The sequence below is a fragment of the Natator depressus genome, chromosome 12 (genome assembly GCF_965152275.1).
Source record: "Natator depressus isolate rNatDep1 chromosome 12, rNatDep2.hap1, whole genome shotgun sequence".
Lineage (NCBI taxonomy): Eukaryota > Metazoa > Chordata > Testudines > Cheloniidae > Natator > Natator depressus.
The window spans coordinates 19,662,539-19,688,078 of record NC_134245.1 but is presented as its reverse complement, the minus strand read 5'-3'; the positions used below and the strand labels follow the sequence as shown (position 1 = coordinate 19,688,078).

Below are 25,540 nucleotides of genomic sequence, written 5' to 3'. Positions count from 1 at the left end.
CAAGTGAGAGCTGCATTTACTGGACCAACAGAAGACACAGCAAGATTCTGCCATCTGTCAGTTACCCATTTGAGGGTAACAGGTGTAACTGAGGGTTGAATTTAGCCCATTCTGTGGAAAGTGTCAGCTGACTGTAGTGGGAAAACACATTCTGTACTGTAGCTACTATAGTGACATTCACGCATATACCCAAATACACTAGAGTCACCAGGAAAGAGCATGATTCAGGCAGCTCTGTGTCTCAAAAGTGACCAGGGGAGTGGGCAAAAAATAGTCTTTGTGATTTTCAAAAATGAAAACAATCAAAAAAATTCATGGAATATTTTGAAAAATTCAGAACCCAGAAGAATGAAAATGCCTTGAAATTTTTTAAATTTAATTTTTTTTAAAAAAAGTTATTTTTCAACCAGCTCTAATAAACTAGACCTTTTGCTTCAGGGATTAGACGGAATTTATTCCTGCATCTTAGTATCAGGAATCCACAATAGAGTCTTCTCCCAAACAATTTAGAAAGATTCTGTACTTCCTCTCTTTTTGCCATGCTTTTTAGCACATCCCAGTTGGAAGGCTGTCCCCACAGGACCGGCAGCGTATGTTCCAGAATAAAACAAAGCTATTTTCTCAACAATTGATTATTATTAAGAAAAAATCAGCATGCATCTGTAACAGGGAAAGGAACAGTATAATAACTCACTACACATGAGAGATAACCTTTCAATTTACAGGAAAATGAGAAAGTGTTTGAAATCTGTATTAGCAAAATCTGCCATTCTGAGCATGCTGTGCATCTAGCATGTGTTTGTTCTTAGCAGAGCTTGAAGACTTCAGGGAGCATTATCGGGGTCTAAAAAAAAAAAAAAACCTCTACACAGAGCAAAAAATGTGGAGTAATACTTCACTTTTCTGGGAAAAATCTTTAATAGCTGTGGCCATCATGTCTCTTTAAATGGTTAGTACTAAAGGAGAATCAAGAGGTGATTAACCAGTGTGAACCAGTGAGAATCTCAAAAATCTGACTTCAGGTTGTACACTACAGAAATGTGCACTGATCTCTCTGAACTATGTGACAATCAAGGTATGCATAATGAGTTGACGAATATAGTAATTATTTATGAAAAAACACCAAAAAAATCCTTCTCTTTTCTTTATGACTGGGAGTCTTGTTTTCTCTTCTTTGTATCTTTGTGCTGTCTCCATGTATTTTATGCTCAATAGCATAATCAGCAGAAATTATCAATGGGCTTGATCTCATGCATATTGAAGTCGATGAAAATTCCCATTGGTCTTAATGAAAACAGGAGCCAGGCAGGCCCAACATCAGGTAATAATCACTATTAAAACTACCTTAATCATAGACTTAGAATTTAAGGTCAGATGGGACCATTATATCATCTTGTCTAATCTCATGTATATCGCAGGCCATTATATGTCAACCCATTACCCCTGTATTGAACCCAATAATTTGTATTTAACTAAAGTATAAACTTGTGTTTGGCTAAAGCATACCTTCAAGAAAGTCATTCAGTCTTGGTTTGAAAGCAAAATGATGGATAAACCACCACTTGATAGTTTGTCCCAATGGTCAATAACCCTCACTATTAAAAATGTGTGCCTTATTTCTAAAGTGAATTTGTCTGTCTTCAGCTTCCAGCCCTGGGTTCTTGTTATGCCTTTCCATGCTAGTTTAAAGATCCCATTGTTCCTGGTATAGTCTCCCCTTGAAGATACTCATACACCATAATCAAGCTATCTCTGAGTCTTATTTTTGATAAATTGAACAGATTAAGCTCTTTTAAATATTTCATTGTAAGGCATTTTTTCCAGCCCTTGAATAATTTTTGTGGCTCTTTTGTGCACTCTCTCCAATTTTTCAACATCCTTTTAAACCTTCTTTTATTTGTTTGTTTGTTTCCCTCCCTTTTTCACTGTGTGATTTTATTTATTTGCTTTAGGAAGAGAAAGATACAGAAGCATATAGAAAGGGTACTTTGCTTGTACATATTACACTTCAGCCTCAATATCAGCATAAACTTGGAGGACCAGATCTCAAGCTGATGTAAATAGAAATAACTCCATTGTGTAGTTATGCTGATTTACACCAGCTGTGGAACTGTAATGGAATTTTTATTCCCAATGTTGATAAAAGCTAGCTTTGGGAGTATTCTCTCTGTGAAAAGGGGCCAGTTTGTGTTACTGAGTGCAAGCGTGCATGCACACATACAAAGATTAGGCAATTTATTAAAACAGCTTTTCTTGTTTGCTTCCCCTGATATCTATATGACTAGCTTGTTCTTCAGTGTCAGTCAATTGCTTTTGAATTTTGTTATTGCAAACTGCAGATTTATGCAAATCTCTATTTTTTATTTTTTTTAAAAAAGAGAGAGAGATGTTTATCCACTCTGCAATGGCGTGCAAGGAATAAGTGCCTCCAATAATTGTCTTTGGCCAAACGCTGCTTGCCTTAATTACAAAGATGGGCCCACTGGAGTCAAAGGGACAAAAAACCCTGTCCTTTGAGAAGTGTGTAACTCTCACTGAATGAAAGCAGGGTTGTATGCATGTATCTTAGGGCAGAACTTAGCTCAGTAGGACAACTCACATGAGTTGAGATGAGTAGGATTTCACCCATTAAAAGGATATATACTTTCAATCACAGTGGACTTCAATAGATGTTGTGGGTTCTCTAGAGCAATCCATTCTGACCCAATCCTCCTTCCATTGAATCTAGTGACATTCACTTCAGTGGAAGCAGGATTGGGCACTTAAACAGAAAGTGCAGCCTAAAACATTGTCAAATACAATGTGTTTTGTAACAAAGCCCAACTTAAAACTGATTGTCAAATAAAAAGCATTTTTCAAACAATAATTGCTCTTGGCTTCCCAAAGCGTCAGCTCTGGAATTTTTGATTTCCTTTCTGCCTGGTCTATTTTCTCTTTTGTGTACAAATAAATCATTTTTTCACATTTTCCCTTTACACCGCCAGGGTAATTGGAAGGGCTTCAGCAAGGCACATTGTTCTAGCCTATTGTGTGAGACTAACTAAAAGTGTTAGTTCAATGTCATCTTCAAATATCTTTCAGTGGCTGCTTAAATCACTAGCCTTGTATAACACAGTTGCTGACTACTCAAAAGCCCTTAAAAAGGTTGCTCCATGTTGGTATTTCATAGTACTGAACAGAAAAGAAACTAAGACTTCCATCCTGAGTATTGTGAAAAGAGCTAAAAATAGAGCAAAAGTCATCTACACCAGGATTTTGCAATCTTCTTCTGGGCAACATGAACGATTCATTGAAGTAACTTTTGGTTACTGGCTCCCTAACTTTGTGGACAGCTATTCAGTATGTTGCCTGGATAGACTAGAGATTTCTTTGAATAGAAGAGCCTGGGGTTCCAAGTTAAAGGCAATGACAAATAGAGACCAAAATGTGTCTCATGAAACTCTATCATTTCCCTCACTCTAACTGACACCATGAGATCCTAGTAAACTCAGGAACCGCTTTCGAAGTCTGTGAGGCCAGAAATCTGAAGGGACCCGACCTGGACAGATTCTGGCCAATGATTTGCAGTGCCTCAGGTTTCGGGTGCCCCAGGCGGGACCCATTAAAGGGGGTCTGACTTTTAGGAAGTTCTGAGCACCTGCCCTCTCAAATCACCCGTGGCCGGCCCCGGGCTGCGCTAAGGCGTGGAACAGACGCAGGCGGGGGCTGGGATATGAGGGGGGTTGTACCACCTAAGCAACTCACAGCCCGCCTCAGGCTGAGCGCACTCACTGCGGGCGGGAACGCGGCTCACCGCCGCGCGGCGGGGCTGCTCTCCTCAGCTGGCGACTTTGCCGCTTCAGGGCCGAGCGGGACCAGGGGGGCCGCTCCTCTGTGCCCAGTCCCTGCGCTGCTCCCGCTCCCACACTCCCTCCTGCCGGTCCCCGCCTCCCGCCGGCCGGCCAGTGGAGGAGGGGACGGGGCGGGGGATGCAGCCCGCCCTGGAGTTGCTCCGGCAGCTGGCGCAGAGGCTCCAGAGCCCGACTCGCCTTCCGAGCCGGCAGCGCCCAGCGAGCGGCTTCCCGGGCCGGGCCGGGATGGCGCGTACCTGTGCCCTGCCGCGCCCTCCGCCCAGCGCAGCAGCCATGCCCGGGGACCTGCCCTGGCTCAACCTCTCCAGCCGCCCGGCGGCGCTGGGCAACGCGTGCGCGGCCGGCGCGGGGCAGCTGCTTCAGCACCACGGCCAGTTCTCCGCCGGCCTCTCGGTGCTGCTGGCCGCGCTCATGGGGCTGCTGGTGCTGGCCACCGTGCTGGGCAACGCGCTGGTCATCCTGGCCTTCGTGGTGGACCGGAGCCTCCGCACCCAGGGCAACTTCTTCTTCCTCAACCTGGCCCTCGCCGACCTCCTCGTGGGTGAGTTCTGCGCCCGGCGGCGCGCCCGCGGGAGCCGGGCCCCGGGACAGGCTGCGGGGCGCGGGCTGGTTGGGCCGGCCGGGGGCAGGGCCCGGCCCGCGCTGGGACCCCCGGGCGATGCGGAGCGCGCAGAGAGAGCCAGTCCCGGGGCGCTGCAGCCGGGGTAGGGACCGCTCCCGGGACGGGGCAGGGAGCGGGGCAGCAAGGTGCCCAGCTGGGCTCTGTCCTCAGGTTAAGTCCCTCGGGTTAATGCCCGGGGGGCAGGGCGCGTGCAGACACGACCCCGCCTTTCCCAGGGCGACAGGGAGCCAGGCTGCAAGCCGCGGCTCAGCCCCAGCCAGCTGCCATTCAACGGGCGGGTCCTGCCCCGTTGGGAGTGCCGGGCGTTGTGACACAGGAGTACGCGGAGCCGGGGACCGGGTGTGCTCCTGCGGCGCTGAGCTCTCTGTCCGCAGGTGGCTTCTGCATCCCTCTCTACATCCCCTACGTGCTGACGGGCGAGTGGAAGTTCGGCAAGGGCTTGTGCAAGCTCTGGCTGGTGGTGGATTACCTGGTGTGCACCGCCTCCGTCTTCAACATTGTCCTCATCAGCTTCGACAGATTCATTTCCGTTACCAAAGCGGTAAGGGACAGAGCCCTTCTACCATGACTGGAGCTCTACGCCCCTCGCTGCTGCCGCGCTCAGCCTGGAGCTTAGGGGGAGACTCCTGGGTTAAAAAGGGTGAGATCAGACATGCTAATAAATGCAAAAGAGAATGTGGGTTTTTGAGGCTGTCACTGCCTCGCCTGGTCAGCACGGTCTGCATTACCACTGCTTGCCAACCATGCTCCAGCCAGCTCATGGGGACTGAATGCTACCTTAGGAAAACAAAGCAAAGCTTAGAGTGGTTTGGTTTGAGTCTTCAATTTAGGAGGAACTTGAACCTTAACAGTTTACAGAGGGACGCAGATTAGTTGCCTGGAGGCTGGGTTAGAACAAGGGCAGAGAGGTATAGTCTCATTCACAAAAGGGTATGTCTACACTTTGAAATTAGGTCAAATTTATAGAAGTTGTTTTTTTAGAAAATGTTTTTATACAGTTGATTGCGTGTCCCCCAAGGGTTGGGGTAGTGGTGGCTGCACCCCCTAGAATGGCATGCAGCTCATCATGGAAGCAGCATGCCTGTGGCTTTGAACCGGAGCAGCTGTTTGCCTCTCTGGTTTTTTGGTAGGCTTGCCTGAGCTCTTTAATTTTCACACGCACTGCTAGGGTCCCTGTTACAGCCTCTATCCTTCATGCCATTGGAGATTTTTTCAAATGTTTTGGCATTTTGTTTTTTCAAACAGAGTTCTGCCAGCACAGATTCGTTTCCCCATACAGTGATCAGATCCCATACCTCCCGTTCGGTCCATGCTGGAGCTCTTGGGCGATTCTGGGACTGCATGGTTTCCCGTGCTGATGGGTTCTGCATGGTGACCTGTGCAGGGGAGCTTGCCACACTGGCCAAACAGGAAATGAAATTCAAAAGTTGGCGGGCCTTTTCCTGTCTACCTGGCCAGTGCATCTGAGTCAAGAGCGCTGTCTAAAGCAGTCACTATTGAGCACTCTGGGATAGCTCCTGGAGGCCAATACCATTGAATTGCGTCCACACTACCACAAATGCTACCCGGCAAGGCCCATTTCAGCGCTAATCCCCTCATTGGTGGTGGAGTAAAGAAAAAGATTTTAAGAGCCTTTTAAGTATTAAAAAAAAGGGGGGGGGGCTTCGTTATGTGGATGGGTGCAGGGTTAAATCAAGGTAACGCTGCTAAATTCAACCTAAACTCGTAGTGTAGACCAGGCCAAAGAAGCAGTTGTACTTGCCTGTGCAAGCCATGACACAAATACTAATTAAAGGCCACAGCAGGCATGTGAAGCAGGGAAGTTCCCTCTCCCTCATTTTATAGCAAGTCAAGGACCAGCATAGGATTACAATCACTGTTCCCTCTAAACTGTGTGTGTGTGTGCACGCGCGCACACGCCCACAGATCCTAAACCCCACGCACACAGTGAAACACTGCCCGCACACAAATTTACACAGAAGCACAATAATTTACCCAGAAGAAAGTTTTTGCACACACGGCCTGTCAACAATTTGCACAGAAGAGGTTTTTTTGTGCACAGGGCCTGTCAAAAATTAGAGGAAACATTGATTACAATTCAGGTTTCTGACCCTGCCCCCCCTTTGCCCATTGCTATAGCCCTCACTTCTCTCAATATTTGGGCGTTCACTGAAATACACATTGTGGATTGAGAACAGTCATTTTGCAGAAATAGCATGCACCTTCTTGCCTGGCCAAGTTTTCCTTTTGTCCTTCATGTCATTGCTTTTTCTGATTTTGTTTGGGAAGCAGGAAGATTTCCCAACGTATTGATTTTCATATCCAGTTTATTACAAGTCACAGACTGAGGCACTAATATTTGGAAGACATGTGGGAACCTAATTAATTTTGGTATGACAGGTTATGATCACCAAAAATTAACATTACAGCCTTTCCTACAGTTTAGTAAATGTGTACGGAGGTGTTCTGTAAACTCAACTCATCACTTGGAAATGTAATACAAGTTACTTAACTAATGCCACAGGAGAAAATATAAAAACTAAGAAACAAAAACTCACTCCCACAATATCCCACAAGCAGGCATCACAGCTACAGCAACACACATGCAACCTCTGCCTGGGGCTAGAAGTAGGATCCTTTCCTCAAGAATTCATATGTTTCGTGCAGTCCGCAACAACCTTAGTCTAGCAGCTCTTAGGAATGGTGCAAGGTGCAATTCTTTTTGCACAGAACATGGACAAGCAAACAGCTGGAAGGGTGTCTATTTTATTAAATGGTGGGTGTTGGAAAGGGAGTGGCAGGAATAGCTTTGGTTTGTTACAATGTGTTTAGTAAGGAAAGTTTTTCATTTTTATGTGCCCAGCATGTACAACAAAAATAAAACAGGAATCCTTAACATTGTAGTTATAGGTTATTGGATTGTTCTGGGGAGCATGATCATCATTTGTTACTTTTTTCATTGCTTAGGTGAGTTACAGAGCTCAGAAGGGGATGACTAGAAATGCCGTATTAAAGATGATAATCGTATGGATTGCAGCTTTTCTTCTCTATGGACCAGCCATCATCAGTTGGGAGTATATTGCTCAAAAAACTATCCTCCCCGAAGGAGAGTGCTATGCTGAATTCTTCTACAATTGGTATTTCCTAATGATTGCTTCCACTATTGAATTCTTTACACCTTTCATTAGCGTTACATACTTTAACTTAAGCATTTACATCAACATAAGGAAACGCACACCCATGAGAAATGAAAACCTAGCACCTGATCAAGAGGACTGTGAAACAAGTTTCCAAGGGAAAAAAAGAGAGCATGTAATATTTTTTGTAAAACCTACTGACAGACAGAGAGATAAGAAAAGAAGAGCAAGTAGCCTTTCACCCACTAGACCCTGCAGTTCAAAGCTCAGCTTATGTAAACTTGATAACCAGTCCCTAGTTTTTAATGTCGGTCAAGATTTACCACCCTTACAGGTGGATGTTGAGACTAAAGAACCCAGGGGCAGTCTTTACAAAGCTATAGAAAATGTTTGCAACACCACAAGAAGAACAGATATTGCTAACAGCATGGCAAACAGAGTTAGACTTTCCCGGGACAAACGAGTAGCCAAGTCTTTAGCAATTATTGTCTGTGTGTTTGGTTTGTGTTGGGCTCCTTATACACTTCTGATGATCATTAGAGCAGCTTGTCATGGGCAATGTGTGCATCATTCTCTCTACGAGACTTCATTTTGGCTTCTGTGGCTGAACTCAGCCATTAACCCTGTTTTATACCCACTGTGCCACATGAGCTTTAGAAAAGCTTTTATAAAACTGCTGTGTCCTGGTAAGGCTAAAATCCATCCCCACATTTTTATGTAAAAATATATAAGAAAAATGAGCTTATGTAGAAACACTAATTGCTTCTAAAAGGAACCTACTGGTGCTGCTTTGGTTTAGGTCCATGAATTAGGACTACCCCTGGTTACTTTAAGTCAGGGTAGACTTAGGAGAATTTAAAGATCAATAAAAATACAAATAAATCAGAGAAAGATTTATAACATTGCAATGCTAATGCATCACAACCAGAAAGTGACCCTATCTAGTCTGTTTTCATTCAAAGCAAAATGACATGCAAAAAGGCAAACAGCATTCCTGTGAAAAAAGTAAAGTAAGAGTTGGCAAAGTCTTTCATCTTTAATACTTTAAGGTGTTAACAGGTTAGGATTTTTTTCTTAAAATATGATCTATAACCTGATAAAATTCCCTTTAATTACTTTGCAATGATAAAGTGTAGATGACATCTGCAGGCCATAAAAATACAGAGTACAGAAAGTAAAAATACTGCAAGAATTAATGTAAGTTAAAAAATAGAGTCAAGTTTGAAAAAAAGATGCATTTTTCAGAAGGAAGAAACTGGTTAAATTTACAGTATTTTTATCCATCCACTGATTTATCCCTCCATTAAAATAATCAAAATGTACAGAGAAAGTTTAAGAAAAGATAAGCTGTGTGTGGACTTATCAATGTGTAAGCAGTATTGCACCAAATTACTGTATGTACATTTATAAACAATGCTGCACTAAGGACCTAATTCAAAATTCACTAAAGTCTTCCTTGGCTGAAGTGAGTTTTGGATAGGGGACCAAATATCTGTGCGTGTTCTTAAAAAGAATATCACACCATCGTACTCTTGCTTGTGTATAATGCCATACCAAAAAACAGCAGCCTATCTATTTTATACCTATGTAAGTCTATAAAACAGAGTTAAAACTAAGTGCATACAGAACAATCACGAATGAATAAAATGTATTTGATAAGTAACAGGAAGGTTTAAGAGTTATTAACACTGGATGGGTATATGGAAATGTGTGCTACTCTAAATATGAATGTTGATGTGGCTTATTTTGGGGCTATTGAGAGAAGAGATTAATAGAAGGAAGAAAAATGTGGGCTCATAAGAGTCTAATTTTAGTTTTGCTATTTTGTCATGTTAGCAGTCTGTTAGTACAGAGTCCAGCATAATGTCAATGGGCATTAGGGTCAAAGTTGCAGAGAAATATAAACATATACTACCACATGTAATTGGAGCACAACAGTATATATTTACCCTACAGGCATCTTTTTAAATCTATGAACAGTGCTTAAAGTGATCCTAAATGTTTTTATGCATCTCACTATCCACAATGATGGTCTCAAATAAAAGTTAGTATTAGACTAAAATTGATTTCCTGCTACTGCAAGATTTTAAGTGAATGAAAATATGTTTAGACAAACAGATATTGGCTGAAATTGATCTTTAAAAACACTCAAATCTTTCAAAGCCTAGTTATATACAGTCAGATCAGACACATTCAGTGAAAATCCAGGGAAACACCCCCAAAATAAAACAAAGTAAAAAATATAAACATGCAGTCTGAATCCTTCAAAATGTACATCCTTTTGCAGATAAAAATGGTTTGCCTTTTTTAAAGACTGTGTCCAGTGGCCCATCAGAAAGTTACCAGTGGTAAGTGAAACTATTGACACATTAGGCCCAATACAAATCCTTACTAATCTTTTATTCAAGTCCACCTCCTACCCTCCCACCCCCATCTCATCCAGCAAAGACTGTTCTCCGCAGAGTCTCTACCCGGGCGGGGCTTAGGAGATGGCAATAGGAAAAAAAGACATTGAAAAAAAATCTCCTTTTCTCAAATATTCGTATGGGATACACTACCAGTCAAGCACTTATATTATTTGGAGCAAATCCTGTCCCTAGAAAACAGCCATGCTGTGCATTGAGGCAGGCAGGGGAGAGAGAATGACCAGCCATGGAATGTCAGTGCATAGCCACTCCATAAGCAATGAGGTAGTTGTGTAGCTCGTCTAGATAATACTTTGTCCTGCCATGAGAGTAGGGAATTCCCTTCCAGGCCTATGAAATACCAGTCCCACTACTCTTGCCCTCCTAAACCTATCTGTGAGAGTGAAATGCAGGAAGCACCCACAGAAGACAGAGCTCCACAGCATGCTCCCCAGGCCCACAGAAAGATACTGCAGTGGTTCTGCTGCGTTCAGGTGTGTCTGCGTTAATTGGAGAGGTGAAAGCATGATTTGGCTTTTTACCTCTTCAGTTCTCTCATCTTTCTCCCTTCACCTCAATGGGACAAGTCAAATATTGCTGGACACACTGAATGCCAGTCACATCTTCTACACTTTAAGCACACTGATCTGAGCAGTGAAACCCATGAAAGGATCAGTTTCTTAGCTTGCAGGAGAATGTCCCCCCATGAGCATCCTGTGTTGTTCTGCAACTACTTCCCCATTGACAAACTGAAAAAAAATCAGTAGGTGAATAGCAGTATTCATATTTGTCCATTACGATAGCAGACACACATGTTAATCAGCTGTTAAGACCCATCTTGTATTATATGCGGCCTGTGAACCACTGTTTTGAAATCTGTTACTTACAGTAAACTTATTTTTTTAATAAGTTTTATTAAATGAATTAAGTCATAAAATAGCCTACTTAATACTTATAGCAGCAGCCTGGTTCCAGCATACATGGTTACTTTGGAAACAGAAGGGGACATGGTAAAATGGACCTATTCCCAAGACTCTGTTAATTGTGCTCACTTGGATATGCTTCATGAAGATCTAGCAGATGGGCCTTTAGGACTCCTAGGAGCAGGATAGGGTCTATATTGTAAAACAAAGGGTGGCTCTTATTTCTTAGCTCCACACCACCATCACCTACAAACTCTTACGATAAAGATGACTCACTAAACTTCTTAGACTGAAGATTCGCTAGCGCTACAGAATAGAAGTTATGTTCACAGCTTTCTAGCATAAAAGTTTGTAGACAGACTGTTCTTGGAAGGCCAAAAGATGCCAACAGTAAACTTTTCCATAGAGGGCACAACTGGTGATTTGTAATCAATGTATCTCTTGCAGATACTGAGGCACAGCATAAGGTATCCTTTCCAGAGCTCCACTATTAAGAAATTATACATTTAATAAAGGCACCCATCACCATAGCACAGAATCTGCAGTATCAAATCAGTTGCCTGGATTGCCAGAGATTTACAGGTGGTGTTCTCCCACATGCATCAGCATGTCAACATAGACTTCTATACTAACTACCCAAATGGGTCCGCTGCTGCTATTTGTACAAGGCTAATAAAACAGTTTTTGGTAGACATTGGGACTGACTATTAGTCCTTAAATTGAGTCAGGATCAGGAAGAGGACAGAATTTTTAGTGAAATTCTGTTGCAGAATGAGACCACCAGTTTCTTAGACTGACTAGCAGCTAGCCCATTAGCCAATTTTGTAAGCCTCCTGATCTACTTTTAATTTTCCTCACCCCTTAATGGATAGGGTATTTTGGCTGAAGGCTATCAGGCTGTGTACTTCCTTTAAATTCTAGTGGGGTATTTTATTGTATGACAGATCTCACAATAGGTATTCTATAAAACAAAAAATATATACACACAAACTTTCAGCCAGATGCTTGTTAAGTGTTAGTGTTTCTTGGCTGAATTCTGATGTTAGGTAGCCATTTTATAATCCTGCCATCTGTATTCATTGAAACACCAGTGTATGCTCTGCCCATTAGTTTGAGTTAAACGCACTTAGATTTTATGACCCCACCTGTGATTCAAGGTATTTACTTTTGATTTTATTGTAACAAACATTAAATGCAACAGCAGACAGACATAAAACCAGAGTTAATAGCAACTTTATTGTTTCAATGGTGCAAAATCATGATACTGAATAAACTTGTGTAATGCATTTTCCCCTAAATTTACAATGGTTATACATATACTATATAGATCACAATTTCTCTATTTTTTTATACTATTTGGAACAAAATTATCTTGATAAATACGCCCTGTGCACAGTACTGGCCCTCACTGAATGTCACAGAGCCCTAATATGCAAAATATAACTTTTGTTTCTGAGCATGGTGTTTTAAAACGCTCTAAACATGCATTAATATATTCTAGTTTTTAGGGAAAATATTACACTTAGACTTAACTTGCACTAAAAGAAAAGCTCAAGCAGAACCCAACAAACAATAGCCCCCAAAATCAAATGCTCTATTAAAGAAAAAAAAAAATCAGATCACTTTGAGATGGATAGCCACTGTCAGGTTAGAGTTCCATAGTGCTACAGAAGCGACAGTGAACAGAGACAGAAAAGATAGGTCATAACTTGGAATAGAAGAGCCCTAACATGTCACATGAATTTTAAAGAAACAGATCCAGTCATGCTAACATAATCAAATCTATAGTTGCCGGTCCAATCTGAACACCTTTTAAAATTTGTTAACATATTGAACACAAGTGTTTGGAAGTGCTGAACTGAACACATCACATTTAAATGAATTGTAACGTAACTTGGCATTTCTGAAAGGCACAGTCTATTAAATCTATCATAATAAAAAGACATACTGTGTGTAAATGGAAAGACAGAAATAAGTACAGTGTGTGCATGTCTGTGCAAGTGTGTCTTCTTTAAAGGACAAGACCTTCATAAATTGGCCCTTCAGATTCTGGCGATTCCCTCCTCAAACGCAGGTGCTCCAGTGTGTTATGAAAATGTTTGTTAATTTGTTCAGTTTCTTCAGTAGATTCAAGGTTTGGAAGGTCTTCTCGTATCTTTTGTATGAGCTGATTCAAAACCTGAATTGTCACCTACAATAAATATATAAATAGCTAAATCCTACTAGTAAATGACAACTGAGCACATTTAATAGAGATCTTAGTTCTTTTTACCCACAGACTTTGCCTCCAAGTAAGTGCAGTTAGGGCACTAGAGAGGTAGTCTTGCAGCTCTACCAGAGGCTTGTGTGACAATGATTTTGTACCGCCATTTACCCATCTTTAAAATAGGTACAATGTTTCTTACCTCACAGGAGTCTGCAAAGACTAATTCAACAACAACATTAAAATACTTCAAAATCCCTTGTAAAAAATTATAGGGCCAAGTTTATTTCTAGGAGCTTTTCTAATAATCTTAGAATTAGAGCAGCTTCTATTGTAGAGAAAGCAGTCCCTGAAGTCTGGGATTCTCAGTGGCGCTTAAAAAAAGAGTCTGGCATCCAGCTCACTGGAATTCAATGGGAATTGAGCATCCTTAGACTCATCCAAAAACCCACCCTAACCTTTACGTAAAGTACAAGCCATACACAGGGAATCATTTCATCCATTGTTAAGTGCAGCTGCCTCTGGGGTGAAGCACAGCAACTATTTAACAAGACAGTACTACACGACAGAAATCTGGAAATCTATTGGATTTAGCATATCACTGTAGTCAGATGTAAGAGAATTGATTTTCACAGCAGGATCTACTGAAAGCGTCAATGCAGTTTGGGCAAACCAGAGGAAAATGCTTCAAATAAATCACAGAAAAGGTAGGTCCTCTGAAACTAAGTTTTGAAGTTGCGCATCTTGGAAGGGTATGTTAATTAAGTACAAAAGCAGCCTCTGAAGTATGTTAACCACTGAAACCTAATTAGGCTACAAACCCATGCAACCTGATTTCACAGTAGCATTATCACGAAGCGTACAAACTTCAAAGTTACCCCATACTCATTTTCACAACCACATACCATATTGCATCTGAAATCCATTTAAAGTCAGTACAATACCAGAAGCCCCACTGATAAAATAAAAGTTTGCATCTGAAACAAATTAGAACCAGTTTTCCCACTAGGAAGAATAGCTCAACATTCTCCTCTAACAGTTGTCTCTCTCCTTTCACATACACACAAGCAAGATGTGCAAAATTAAACATGCTATCTACAACTAAATTAAAGTTAAACTTTAGGAGTTGAGTCCTAATAAATCACTATTATCCAGCCTTAGTTCCTTATTTTATATTCATCTTCACTTACAGCGGGCTAATGGGTAATACAAGAACTTCTACTGAACATCTACATTTTATATTATAACCTACTCTACACCTAAAAATAAGGCTGACCTAGCTACAAATCACCCAGGGCTGTGAAATTTTCAGATCCTATGAGATATAGTTAGGTCAACCTAATCTCCACTATAGAATACTTCCACTGACCTAGCTACTGCCTCTTGGGGAGGTGGATTACCTACATCGACCAACAATCCTTCTGTCAACATAAGAAGCGTCTACATTACAGCAGCACAGCTCTTTCCTCCATGGAACTAGAGACAAATGGCAATTGCAATGACTTAGAAAAAAGGGGATCTTTTTCACAGACATAGAACTGATCCACTACTTTGTCAACCAAGCAATGCTAAATAAGAGGTGCTATGAGATGAATTTAGCTCACATCATTAGGAGAGTTGGGTATAAACTGTAGTGTAAGAAAAACTTCAAACAGGGTTCTATTTTAAAGAAAAATCCTATGGTTCTATATTACATCTTCACTTACCACATCATTTTCCTTTTCATAAAAATAGATGTATCTGTTCAGAATTTCTATAAAAAGCTGAACTTGGAGTGAAGGGTCCATGCACTGATTTGCTATCTTTAGAGCCTTTTTCAAGCATTCCATTACTCTTTTTCCTCCGTGAAGCTAAAGATAGAGAAAACAAAATGTTTATATATAGGGACAAACATAAGCCTCCAACACCATTTCAACCAACACCTGAGTGGCCAACAGTCAAAAACACCTGTGTACCAGGAATCTTGCATAGCCTGAGCACAAGGACATGCAAAAACCTACATAAATTCACCACCTATTAAGACGAATCAAGCACTCCTTGAGATAGAACTACGAATGCACCCAACACTTCTTTTAAAGAGCTTTATATTTACTGTCTCAGATCATTTTATCAGTGTACACACTTGCCTACTGGCGTCCACTCTAGCTAAGGTGGCAAAAGCGTTCATTATAAACCCTATGAGTTTTTAATCATACTAAAACTTTCTGAAAGAGTCACTAAGTGGGCTGAAGTTTGTTGCTTGATCTTTGCAGGAAGGGGCCTTTAAAATTTAATTTGAGAAAAAAATCCCTTCAACTACATGAGATTAAAGGGTTAAATTTTCCCCTTTTAAAAATGTAATTACAATCTTTTCTACATATGAAAGAAGACTACAGTAAAAAGTCAGACAAGTAGGTAACTTGGTCAAGTCCTCAACAAGGATTGCTGCTTTGAGTTTGAAAAAATGATTCTGGAACCCACTTGGTCACTTTGAAAGTTACCTGTGCAGTATGCACAATAAAATAAGTTTTCAGTAAACCTATAAATGAACACTTCAGTATGGCACTGTGGCTAATTTAGTACTCCCATTCAAAGTCAATAGTTTTTTCTACTTATTTTAGGCAATACTGGGTCTGTCCTTAACTGCATGCTTTTCAAAATTTGCACTATTCAGCTGTTCATAACTTTTTAGTTAGAGCTTACTTTACTTTGTAGTTCTCATCAAGCCAAGTTTTAGGAAAGTCAAATTTAGTTGTTTTGTTATAGATAATATAAAACAGACTTTACAGGTTCATAGCTTATCTAAGGTCTTCACAGACATGAAACCAAAACGCTTGAGAAAGAGTCAGACACCCAAATTGTGGGAAAATACCTAAAATGTGTATGAATATGCCCTCCTACCTCCTCTCCATTTTTGTCAGTGTTTCGGCCAGACCAAAACAGATGGGCACAGGTGCTTACAGCCCGGCACTGGTCTGGCTTCTTAAGCAGTTTTGAAGCAGCCAGTGCACACTGAGTCCTCAAAGGCTCATGGTTCTCCTCACTGAAGCATTTCATCCTTTCAAATGTTCCAATTATCAAGGTGATTGCAGCCAGCTGTGCTTTTGAATCACTGATTTCATCTTCATACAGAGAGAATGCCTAATACAACCAAGAGAAGAGAAGAAACAAAGTTACAATTACTGTTCTTTACCCCAATATTAGCAAAGGGAATGTAAGCGTGTGTTCTAAAAGCTCTCTGAAGCTTTGTGGGTGGAATTCCATACACACACTTTAAGGCTGAATACTTAGTAAATAGGACAGATTAATTCCAGCATGGATAGAACCAAGCTAGAAAGCCAGAAACTGAAAAAAAAAACACAACCAAACAAGGAAGCTTGTCTAAAGCTACCTAAGAGAGAGACACGAAAAAGAACTAAATGAAAAACCTAGTGGCCTACAACAAGTCAGCTTTCAAATACTCTCAAAGCTTTACTAAAGCGTTGTTTAACCTTTAGTTAAAATGCTACTTAAGAAAAGGAGCTTCCTATTACAGACGGCCCTTGGTGCAGGCTCCACTCTATGTCCAGAATATGTAAAATTACACAGGGGAAGAAAGCCAGTAAGGAGTAAATCAGTGACCCTGGGTAGTAAATCCCACTGACATGAATGTACAGCATTAAAACTATTTGTAAAGCAGCAATGCAAGTGTCTCATGAGGAAAAGACCCTCTTATTTAAAAAGACTGTGCACATACATACACACCTGAGAACATCAGTCTCACTTTCATAAAACAAGATTCTATACACAACTTTTAAAAGTCACACACCAGCCACAATTAGAAAGTGAAGCATAGCACATGCTGAATGTCTCAGCTATCCAGACCTGGCATTGGAAAGACAAGGCAATCGGGGGGGGGGGGGGGGGGGGGGGGTTCAGAGGAAAGAATATGTTGGCCTCAAACATTCATTGTTTTCCAGTAATCTGGTCAATGTGCAGTAAAGTTAGCTCAAGGAGTTATTCAACAGGGATCTATGAAATAAATGAGGTTCATTTTCAGATAAAAGGACTATTTGAAATAAGTTTTGTGGATTTTAGCAGCAAGACCCAGTATGAAAACTCAACATTGCAACTTCTGAAGCTTATTGTAAATGTCTTGGGGTTGCGCCACATCAGACAGGTAGCTGGAGTTTTGGACTAAACCTAGAAAACTTGCTGAAGCAGCATTTAATGTAGAAGCAGCCCCATTCTCCAATGAAAGGACTGCTGGAGCAGCACGTGGCACTGCTGTATTCCAGAAGTTGTTAAATTAAAGCACTTGTTCAGGCAGGGAGAAGCTAAACTTAACATGGGGCTGAAGGAGTAAAAGGGAAGATTCAGGGGTCTCTTCCTGAAGAGGATCAGTTGCTAGACCTTCAGCAATCTTTGCAGTTAAATGTCGGATTTAATTTCTATAGCCAACCAACAACAAAGACAAACTAGCCACACCAAGTTTTTAAAGCAATGCAGGTGAAGAAAAATATTCAGCAACATCATTGTTACCTGGGACATGAATTCATAGGCCACTGTTTCGTGGTTTTCAAAACCAGTTTCTCCAGCAGCCAGTGCTCCTTGGAGAAAGAGCCGCAGAGGCAGTTCTGCCAATTCTGCTTTGATTAAAGCACTGATGGTCTGATGTGCAAACGAGAAGATCTTCTGGCATTTCTTTTCCCATTTGTCATCCTAAAGAAATACAGTTAAGTCAAAGCTTGGACTAATCCATCGCAACAGCAAGGAGAGGAAAGTAATCAAAACATGATCATTACTCTTATTCTCTTCCTCTCTCAACTGATCTCACTCAGCTTTGCACACTAATTAAGAAAGCAGAATGTTTAATCACATTAGAGCAGGTTACCACACAAAATCTGTTTGCACTTCTGTATCCTGGTCTAGAATTCTCATTAGTCTTTCACAGAAAACCTTCCATTTATGACAGTTCAAAAGTAGCACTAAATATGACCTTCCCCACCACATTTTGGAGCCTGACTTTCAGAAATGTATACCCAATTTTTGGGCGCAGTTATCGTGATTATGCTTAATACTCACAAGCAAGTCAGCCCAACCACAAAACAGTGAACGTGCACATGATGTAAAGAAAAAAAAAAAGAAGAGTCGTGAACAGGGGTCATTATTAAAATATAATCTTAAATTACGTAAGATTTTGATGCTCACCCTAAAAGTATTTTGATGAGGAATGTTCTAACATGTCCAATACCAATTAACATCATCATACAAAGTGTGGAACAAACATTTTACTGCAACAAAAAAGTCTTTGGATGAAGTGAGATTGCTAATTTTCAAGGGGCCAGAGTAGAGTAAACTCTGCTGAATTTTTTTTTGAGTATGTACAATTTAGTAACTACCGCATTATAATTAATCTGAAAGAAGGAATTATTTGCTTTCAAAAGGGCTAACATTTTTAAAGATAGTTTATTTTAACTTTATGCGCTTTTAGAGCTATAGGTATCTAGCTTGATTTTAAGTAGCAATTTCATTGCAGTCACCTGAAGTATGCTCCCTTAATCATTCACTGCATGATATCAGAGCATTCAAGTCAGCCACCTTCAGTCTCAGAACATAATCTAGAACTATCCAAGTTTACATCCAATTTTTGTTTCATAAAAATTTTGGGCAAACAGTTTCTTAGATAGGAACCTGAGTGGATTAAATAAAAAAAAAAAAACAACTTATTTCTCTCTTGATAGCTTGAGATATTGATTTGCTTTCTTATTTAATATCTGCTTTAAGAAGATGAAGAAATCCGGTTTTAAGACCCTGTATCAAATTTTGAACTACACAGTAATTTTTAGGAGGGCAGGACTAGAAGCAAGTACGCAAAATGTGCATATCTCACCACTTTGGAATTCTCCTTGTAGCGAAAGGCAAGCTGGTATGCAGCAAAAACCAAGGGAGCCAGTGTGAAACGAATACGTTGGTTCCCACCTGCGCCAAAGTGTTTCCGGGCAGTGTTCAAAATCTAAAATGAAAAGGACTAAAGTTATTTTCGTAAGCCTAGAGATATTTCCACGTTTGCCTTAAAGAGGACTTAGAAAATGCACATTTTTTTCTTTTCAATTTAATACCATACATAAAACTCTCCTCTCTACCGTGGCATTTTTAGTATACCACCTCCACTGTGAATTTAGTTTTGATTTAAAATTCAGCTCCCTAAACTTATTTTTAAACTAACTAGTTGGATCCAGTGTCTATTTGGGTTTATAATGATCACATGATGGATATACTAAGAACGAGAACTCAAGTGGATAATGTACTCCAGATTCAGTTTACTGCTTACTGACTGCATGGCTTTATTAAATCAATTCTTGAATACAAATGCTACTAATACCCAAAAAAACACATTTGAAGTAACGGGAACATGCATAGTGAAAAAAGCCACATCACACTACTTGTATCACATGTGATTGTACAAGTAAAAATAAATCTCAAGAGATGTTCTGTCGCCTTTCCACCTGCCTTTCCTCTATTGATAGTATTTCACACACAAAAAAGTCAAAGAACATTAAGGCTGCAAAGTTGAGCATTCAGATGTTTGGATATGTCAGAATTCAGGTTGCCTGGGCAACTTTATTGACAACCATATGGCTCATCAGCATGGTTGAGCATTTACATGGACAGCACATGCCTCTGCCACTTGAGCTAACTGAGAAACTGGTAGAGAAGGCCAACCTATTACAGCTAAGCAAGCCAGCAGTAGCGGGAGAGGAGATGCACACTTTGCTAGTGGATTTCACAACTACTGGCTGACAGCAGAGGAATGGTGAGACTCAGAAAACGTGGGTTCCAGTCCAAGCTCTGGGAGCATGGTCTAGTGGGCTACTTGTTCCATTTGGTTTTAACATTTAAGGACATGATCATGTCTTTATTTATTGTAGACACCTGTCCCATATAGATTTGGCAATACTGCACGTTGTCTATGACTAGATAGCACAAGGGGATAGATTCTCTGACTGCCTCTATGTTCACATATACCCAGCATACACTGGCAGATGCAAGGCAGTGCACAGATAATGTTTCTTCAATTTCAAACAAGACTGAAGGCCACTTCAGACAACTTGGCCCATATGACAGAATATTAACCGCTGTAATCACTCTTGGACTTCTGCAACACCAAGTTTTACACAAGAGTCAACTTGTGTATAGAGAAGTCTAAGTGCTCTCCACCCTAATCAGTATTATTAAACTAAGATCTAAAAATTAGTTCCTTTGCTTACAGCTGCATTAAAATGTATCTTATAAACAAATGATGGTTTAAATTATTACCACAGGTGACATGCTGAAGAGCATGAAATGCATGTGGAAGTGTTAAAACCATACCAGATACTGTTGATCAGGATCATCTGAATGTAGAAGATGAATAAATCTTCCCACAAGGCTCTGCTCATCAGCAAAGTCCTCAGGGTCAGGGTCTTCAGCAGGCTGATCTGGTTGGTCCTGGATCAGTGTTGACACCAGATTCATAATTGCATCAACCTGTAAAGGCGGCAACAAAACATATCCAACCAGGCTTAGAGTGGTATCAAACATGTAATAAACTACAAACCTGAGCCAAGCCCATTCATCAGATCCTATCAGCACAAAAAAAGTTACTGATCAGGAACACACCAACTCTTTACATTACTATCTTAAAGAGCAATTCACAGCACTCAAAGCACACTGGGAAAAGAGACTTCATTATTATTTTAAACTAAGGAATCTTTATCCTGCTCTGAAGGGTGCCCCTCACAATACAATAGCACCCACTCTGCATGAACAGTAGATTTCATCTCTTCAAATACGTGTAAGGTACTTTTTTAAAAAGTTGTCTAGATACCTTAGATTAAAACAAAAAAAAAACTAAATGGTAAATCTGCTTTTAGCTAGAGACTTTACATAGTCACCTCCCCACTTAACTCCCACTCATTAATTAGCCAATTTCCTCTGATCACATCTTGGAGGCTTAGGCACACTGGACCAGGGAGATGAGTGAAGACGACCTAGATAATTTTGGAGGGCAAGTGTAACTCTACCAAGCACGGTAAAGAAAATCATGTGCTAATTAAGCTGTGGTTAGACTGTGGTTTTGAGATACCACACACACCCAGCCACCCACATGAAGTCAGTTAGTGTTGGTTTCCAAGACTTCACACAGACTCAGAAAAAACACTGAAGTTTGTGATAGTTAATATTTAGCTGTATCCTTTCATACCTGTTCTTGGGAGACAATTACTGTGTTATAATCCAGTACATTGCTAAGCACGTAACAACTCATGCTCTTTCTTGACTCATAGTCAAAGTACTCAAAGAGCGGGTGGAAGTGCTTTAGTTTCAGAACGGTCAGGATATTGTTGTAGGTATCAACCGGGATCTTTAAAAGTCGTGTTAGCTCCTTTGAAACAGCACTGCTTGTTGCAATACTGGAATATAAGTAGACAAAAAAAATGATTAGAAATCTCTTATGTTGACTGATATTAAAAAAGGAGTAGTGAAAGCTAAAAGGTGGAAATAAGTGTTTCACAACAATATAGTTTCACTGTTCAACTTGTGTTCAACCACTTGCTTGTAGTGGGACAGAAAAATCCCTCTACACAGGCAATCTCTGATGGCAATTAAGGTGGAAGTTAAAGGCACAAATCCTGCCTCCAGCATACATCCCAAGTAGCAGGGATGCACACTAGGAGTTGGCCTCCCAGACCAGAGTGGTAGAAGAACTGCATTACAGCTATCATTCCAACTGGAGGACCAGAACAGCCGTGCCTATGCCATCCTCCCACCTCTTCCTCCCCTTTATGAGGAGGAATGGCCAGTACACATAATTAGATCACTGTGAACCTGTACAAAGGGAGGCCCTAAGGTAGCGAGCTCAGCTGCATGCAGGTCACATGAACCTGTATAGAGACTTTCCAAACCCTGCCCCCACTTCACAGAATGGAATCAATTCCACTGTAGCAAGGTCCTCTGTGCCTGAATGTGGGGAGCAGGGTTTGCCCATAAATTGTCTATTTACTGGCAGGAGAGAGGGGACCTGAGAAGTAGTATTTAAGATACCTGAACACCACGAACTGAGCTAACCTAGTAGAAGCATCCTGTTCAATTTAGCAATAGTCATAGGGTAAATGGGAATACAAGAATTCAAGTCTGTAATCTTTAGAGATTAAGAAATTGGTTGACATTACTTTAATACTGTACAGTGTGAAGTGTTTCCTCAACAACAAACCATCCCGATGAGTTGAAAGAATAGTAAATATGGCAGGCGACCAGCTTGGCTTAATGGTGAAATCCTAGCAGATCTTAAACATAAAAAAGAAGCTTACAAGAAGTGGAAGGTTGGACATATGACCAGGGAAGAGTATAAAAATATTGCTCAGGCATGTAGGAATGAAATCAGGAGGGCCAAATCGCACCTGGAGCTGCAGCTAGCAAGAGATGTCAAGAGTAACAAGAAGGGTTTCTTCAGGTATGTTGGCAACAAGAAGAAAGCCAAGGAAAGCGTGGGCCCCTTACTGAATGAGGGAGGCAACCTAGTGACAGAGGATGTGGAAAAAGCTAATGTGCTCAATGCTTTTTTTGCCTCTGTCTTCACTAACAAGGACAGCTCCCAGACTGCTGCGCTGGGCATCGCAACATGGGGAGTAGATGGCCAGCCCTCTGTGGAGAAAGAGGTGGTTAGGGACTATTTAGAAAAGCTGGACGTGCACAAGTCCATGGGGCCGGACGAGTTGCATCCGAGAGCGCTAAAGGAATTGGCGGATGTGATTGCAGAGCCATTGGCCATTATCTTTGAAAACTCGTGGCGAACGGGGGAAGTCCCGGATGACTGGAAAAAGGCTAATGTAGTGCCAATCTTTAAAAAAGGGAAGAAGGAGGATCCTGGGAACCACAGGCCAGTCAGCCTCACCTCAGTCCCCGGAAAAATCATGGAGCAGGTCCTCAAGGAATCAATCCTGAAGCACTTACACGAGAGTAAAGTGATCAGGAACAGTCAGCATGGATTCACCAAGGGAAGGTCATGCCTGACTAATCTAATCGCCTTCTATGATGAGATTACTGATTCTGTGGATGAAGGGAAAGCAGTGGATGTATTGTTTCTTGACTTTAGCAAAGCTTTTGACACGCTCTCCCACAGTATTCTTGTCAGCAAGTTAAAGAAGTATGGGCTGGATGAATGTACTATAAGGTGGGTAGAAAGCTGGCTAGATTGTCGGGCTCAACGGGTAGTGATCAATGGCTCCATGTCGAGTTGGCAGCCGGTGTCAAGTGGAGTACCCCAGGGGTCGGTCCTGGGGCCGGTTTTGTTCAATATCTTCATAAATGATCTGGAGGATGGTGTGGATTGCACTCTTAGCAAATTTGCGGATGATACTAAACTGGGAGGAGTGGTAGATACGTTGGAGGGCAGAGATAGGATACAGAGGGACCTAGACAAATTGGAGGATTGGGCCAAAAGAAACCTGATGAGGTTCAATAAGGATAAGTGCAGGGTCCTGCACTTAGGATGGAAGAACCCAATGCACAGCTACAGACTAGGGACCGAATGGCTACGCAGCAGTTCTTCGGAAAAGGACCTAGGGGTGACAGTGGAGGAGAAGCTGGATATGAGTCAGCAGTGTGCCCTTGTTGCCAAGAAGGCCAATGGCATTTTGGGATGTATAAGTAGGGGCATAGCGAGCAGATCGAGGGACGTGATCGTTCCCCTCTATTCGACACTGGTGAAGCCTCATCTGGAGTACTGTGTCCAGTTTTGGGCCCCACACTACAAGAAGGATGTGGATAAATTGGAGAGAGTCCAGCGAAGGGCAACAAAAATGATTAGGGGACTGGAACACATGACTTATGAGGAGAGGCTGAGGGAACTGGGATTGTTTAGTCTGCAGAAGAGAAGAATGAGGGGGGATTTGATAGCTGCTTTCAACTACCTGAGAGGTGGTTCGAGAGAGGATGGTTCTAGACTATTCTCAGTGGTAGAAGAGGACAGGACAAGGAGTAATGGTCTCAAGTTGCAGTGGGGGAGGTTTAGGTTGGATATTAGGAAAAACTTTTTCACTAGGAGGGTGGTGAAACACTGGAATGCGTTACCTAGGGAAGTGGTAGAATCTCCTTCCTTAGAAGTTTTTAAGGTCAGGCTTGACAAAGCCCTGGCTGGGATGATTTAATTGGGGATTGGTCCTGCTTTGAGCAGGGGTTTGGACTAGATGACCTCCTGAGGTCCCTTCCAACCCTGATATTCTATGATTCTTCCTAGAGTTGCATTTGTTGATTTTCCTCAGAAACCAAAAGGAAACCTTGAAGATCATATAGCTCTTTCAGGAATAATCCTGTATTCCGACAATATAACTTGAATGCTGTCCACCCCCCAGGAATGTCTTATAAAAGATCTGTGTACCTAAGATAAAGGTTAGCAACCAATCACCTAATTTATTCAGGGTCTCTTCAATACTTGGTCTTCATCAGTAATTTCAGGATATGTCGACTCTGCATTTAGACACCCACAGCTGCCCTGTACCAGCTGACTTGGGCTAAGGGGCTGTTGAATTGCTGTGTAATCGTTCGGGCTCAGGCTGGAACCCAGGCTCTGAGACCCCACATGGTGGGAGGATCCCAGAGCCCAGGCTCCAGCCCAAGCCCGAATACTTATACTGCAATTCAACAGCCCCTTAGCCTAAGCCCCATGAGTTAAAGTCAGCTGGCACAGGCCAGCCACTGGTGTCTAACCACAGTGTAGACATACCCTTAGAGACCAAATCACCACCTTTGAAATCATCATCATCATCCTCCTGTATAACACTGCATTTTACAGTCTACCAAACAAATGAATAGTTAAGATAACATGTCAATCTCCTCTTTTTTTGGCTGACAGCAGGGGTTTGGAGGGTGTTATTTAAAAAAGCCAAACTAAATACAGTTGCTCCCAGAAAAACTACAGAAAAATTTCATACTTAACAAGAAAATTAGTGTTCACTTACTGCTCCAGATTAAGTTTATTAAATATTTCCACAGTTGTCTCCAACACTTTATCAACATAGTCAACACGCTCTGGATAGCATTTCATAGCTAAGTTAATAAGCGATACTTGCAATGACACCACGTCCTCTGAAGGCATATCTTGTCTAGACTGAAATTTGAGACAGCATAAGTTAAATTTGAGAGAAATGTCTAGTTTTTTGTTAAAGACCAGATTTGCATCTTGTATTCAGAACACACCTGTATAACAGTGGCCACCTGCTGTGAAAAGATGTCAAAAAGCTTAATATCTGCTGGGATCCCTGGTCCATCTTCACGGTGAGCAAATAAAGCTAACCTGTGAACAGAGGAAGGAAAGAAGCTCATTCAGGTTAGATTCTTCTTACTTTAGGGAGACAAAGGGTTAAATACACACAAACAAAAGAGGAATAAGACATGTACATA

General features: G+C 41.4%; 2 protein-coding genes across 2 annotated transcripts in view; one reads left to right on the top strand and one right to left on the bottom strand.

Annotated features, from left to right (window-relative positions):
* The first annotated feature begins 3,769 nt into the window (after window positions 1-3,769).
* Window positions 3,770-10,858, top strand: LOC141996847 (histamine H3 receptor-like). Its single transcript, XM_074969149.1, has 3 exons — window positions 3,770-4,392; window positions 4,848-5,014; window positions 7,441-10,858. The coding sequence occupies exons 1-3, from the start codon at window positions 3,969-3,971 to the stop codon at window positions 8,329-8,331; spliced, it is 1,482 nt and encodes a 493-aa protein (XP_074825250.1). The 5' UTR covers window positions 3,770-3,968; the 3' UTR covers window positions 8,332-10,858.
* A 1,317-nt stretch (window positions 10,859-12,175) lies between these two features.
* The window catches only part of VPS35 (VPS35 retromer complex component), a 50,627-nt gene continuing 37,262 nt past the window's right edge, over window positions 12,176-25,540 (bottom strand). The window contains exons 9-17 of the mRNA XM_074968681.1: window positions 25,337-25,433; window positions 25,099-25,247; window positions 21,345-21,552; window positions 20,474-20,629; window positions 18,993-19,115; window positions 17,642-17,821; window positions 16,022-16,261; window positions 14,848-14,991; window positions 12,176-13,129 (exon numbers count right to left, since the gene is read on the bottom strand). Coding sequence (XP_074824782.1) covers window positions 12,950-13,129; window positions 14,848-14,991; window positions 16,022-16,261; window positions 17,642-17,821; window positions 18,993-19,115; window positions 20,474-20,629; window positions 21,345-21,552; window positions 25,099-25,247; window positions 25,337-25,433 — 1,477 coding nt within the window. The 3' untranslated portion in view covers window positions 12,176-12,949. The remainder of the gene's footprint in view (window positions 13,130-14,847; window positions 14,992-16,021; window positions 16,262-17,641; window positions 17,822-18,992; window positions 19,116-20,473; window positions 20,630-21,344; window positions 21,553-25,098; window positions 25,248-25,336; window positions 25,434-25,540) is intronic.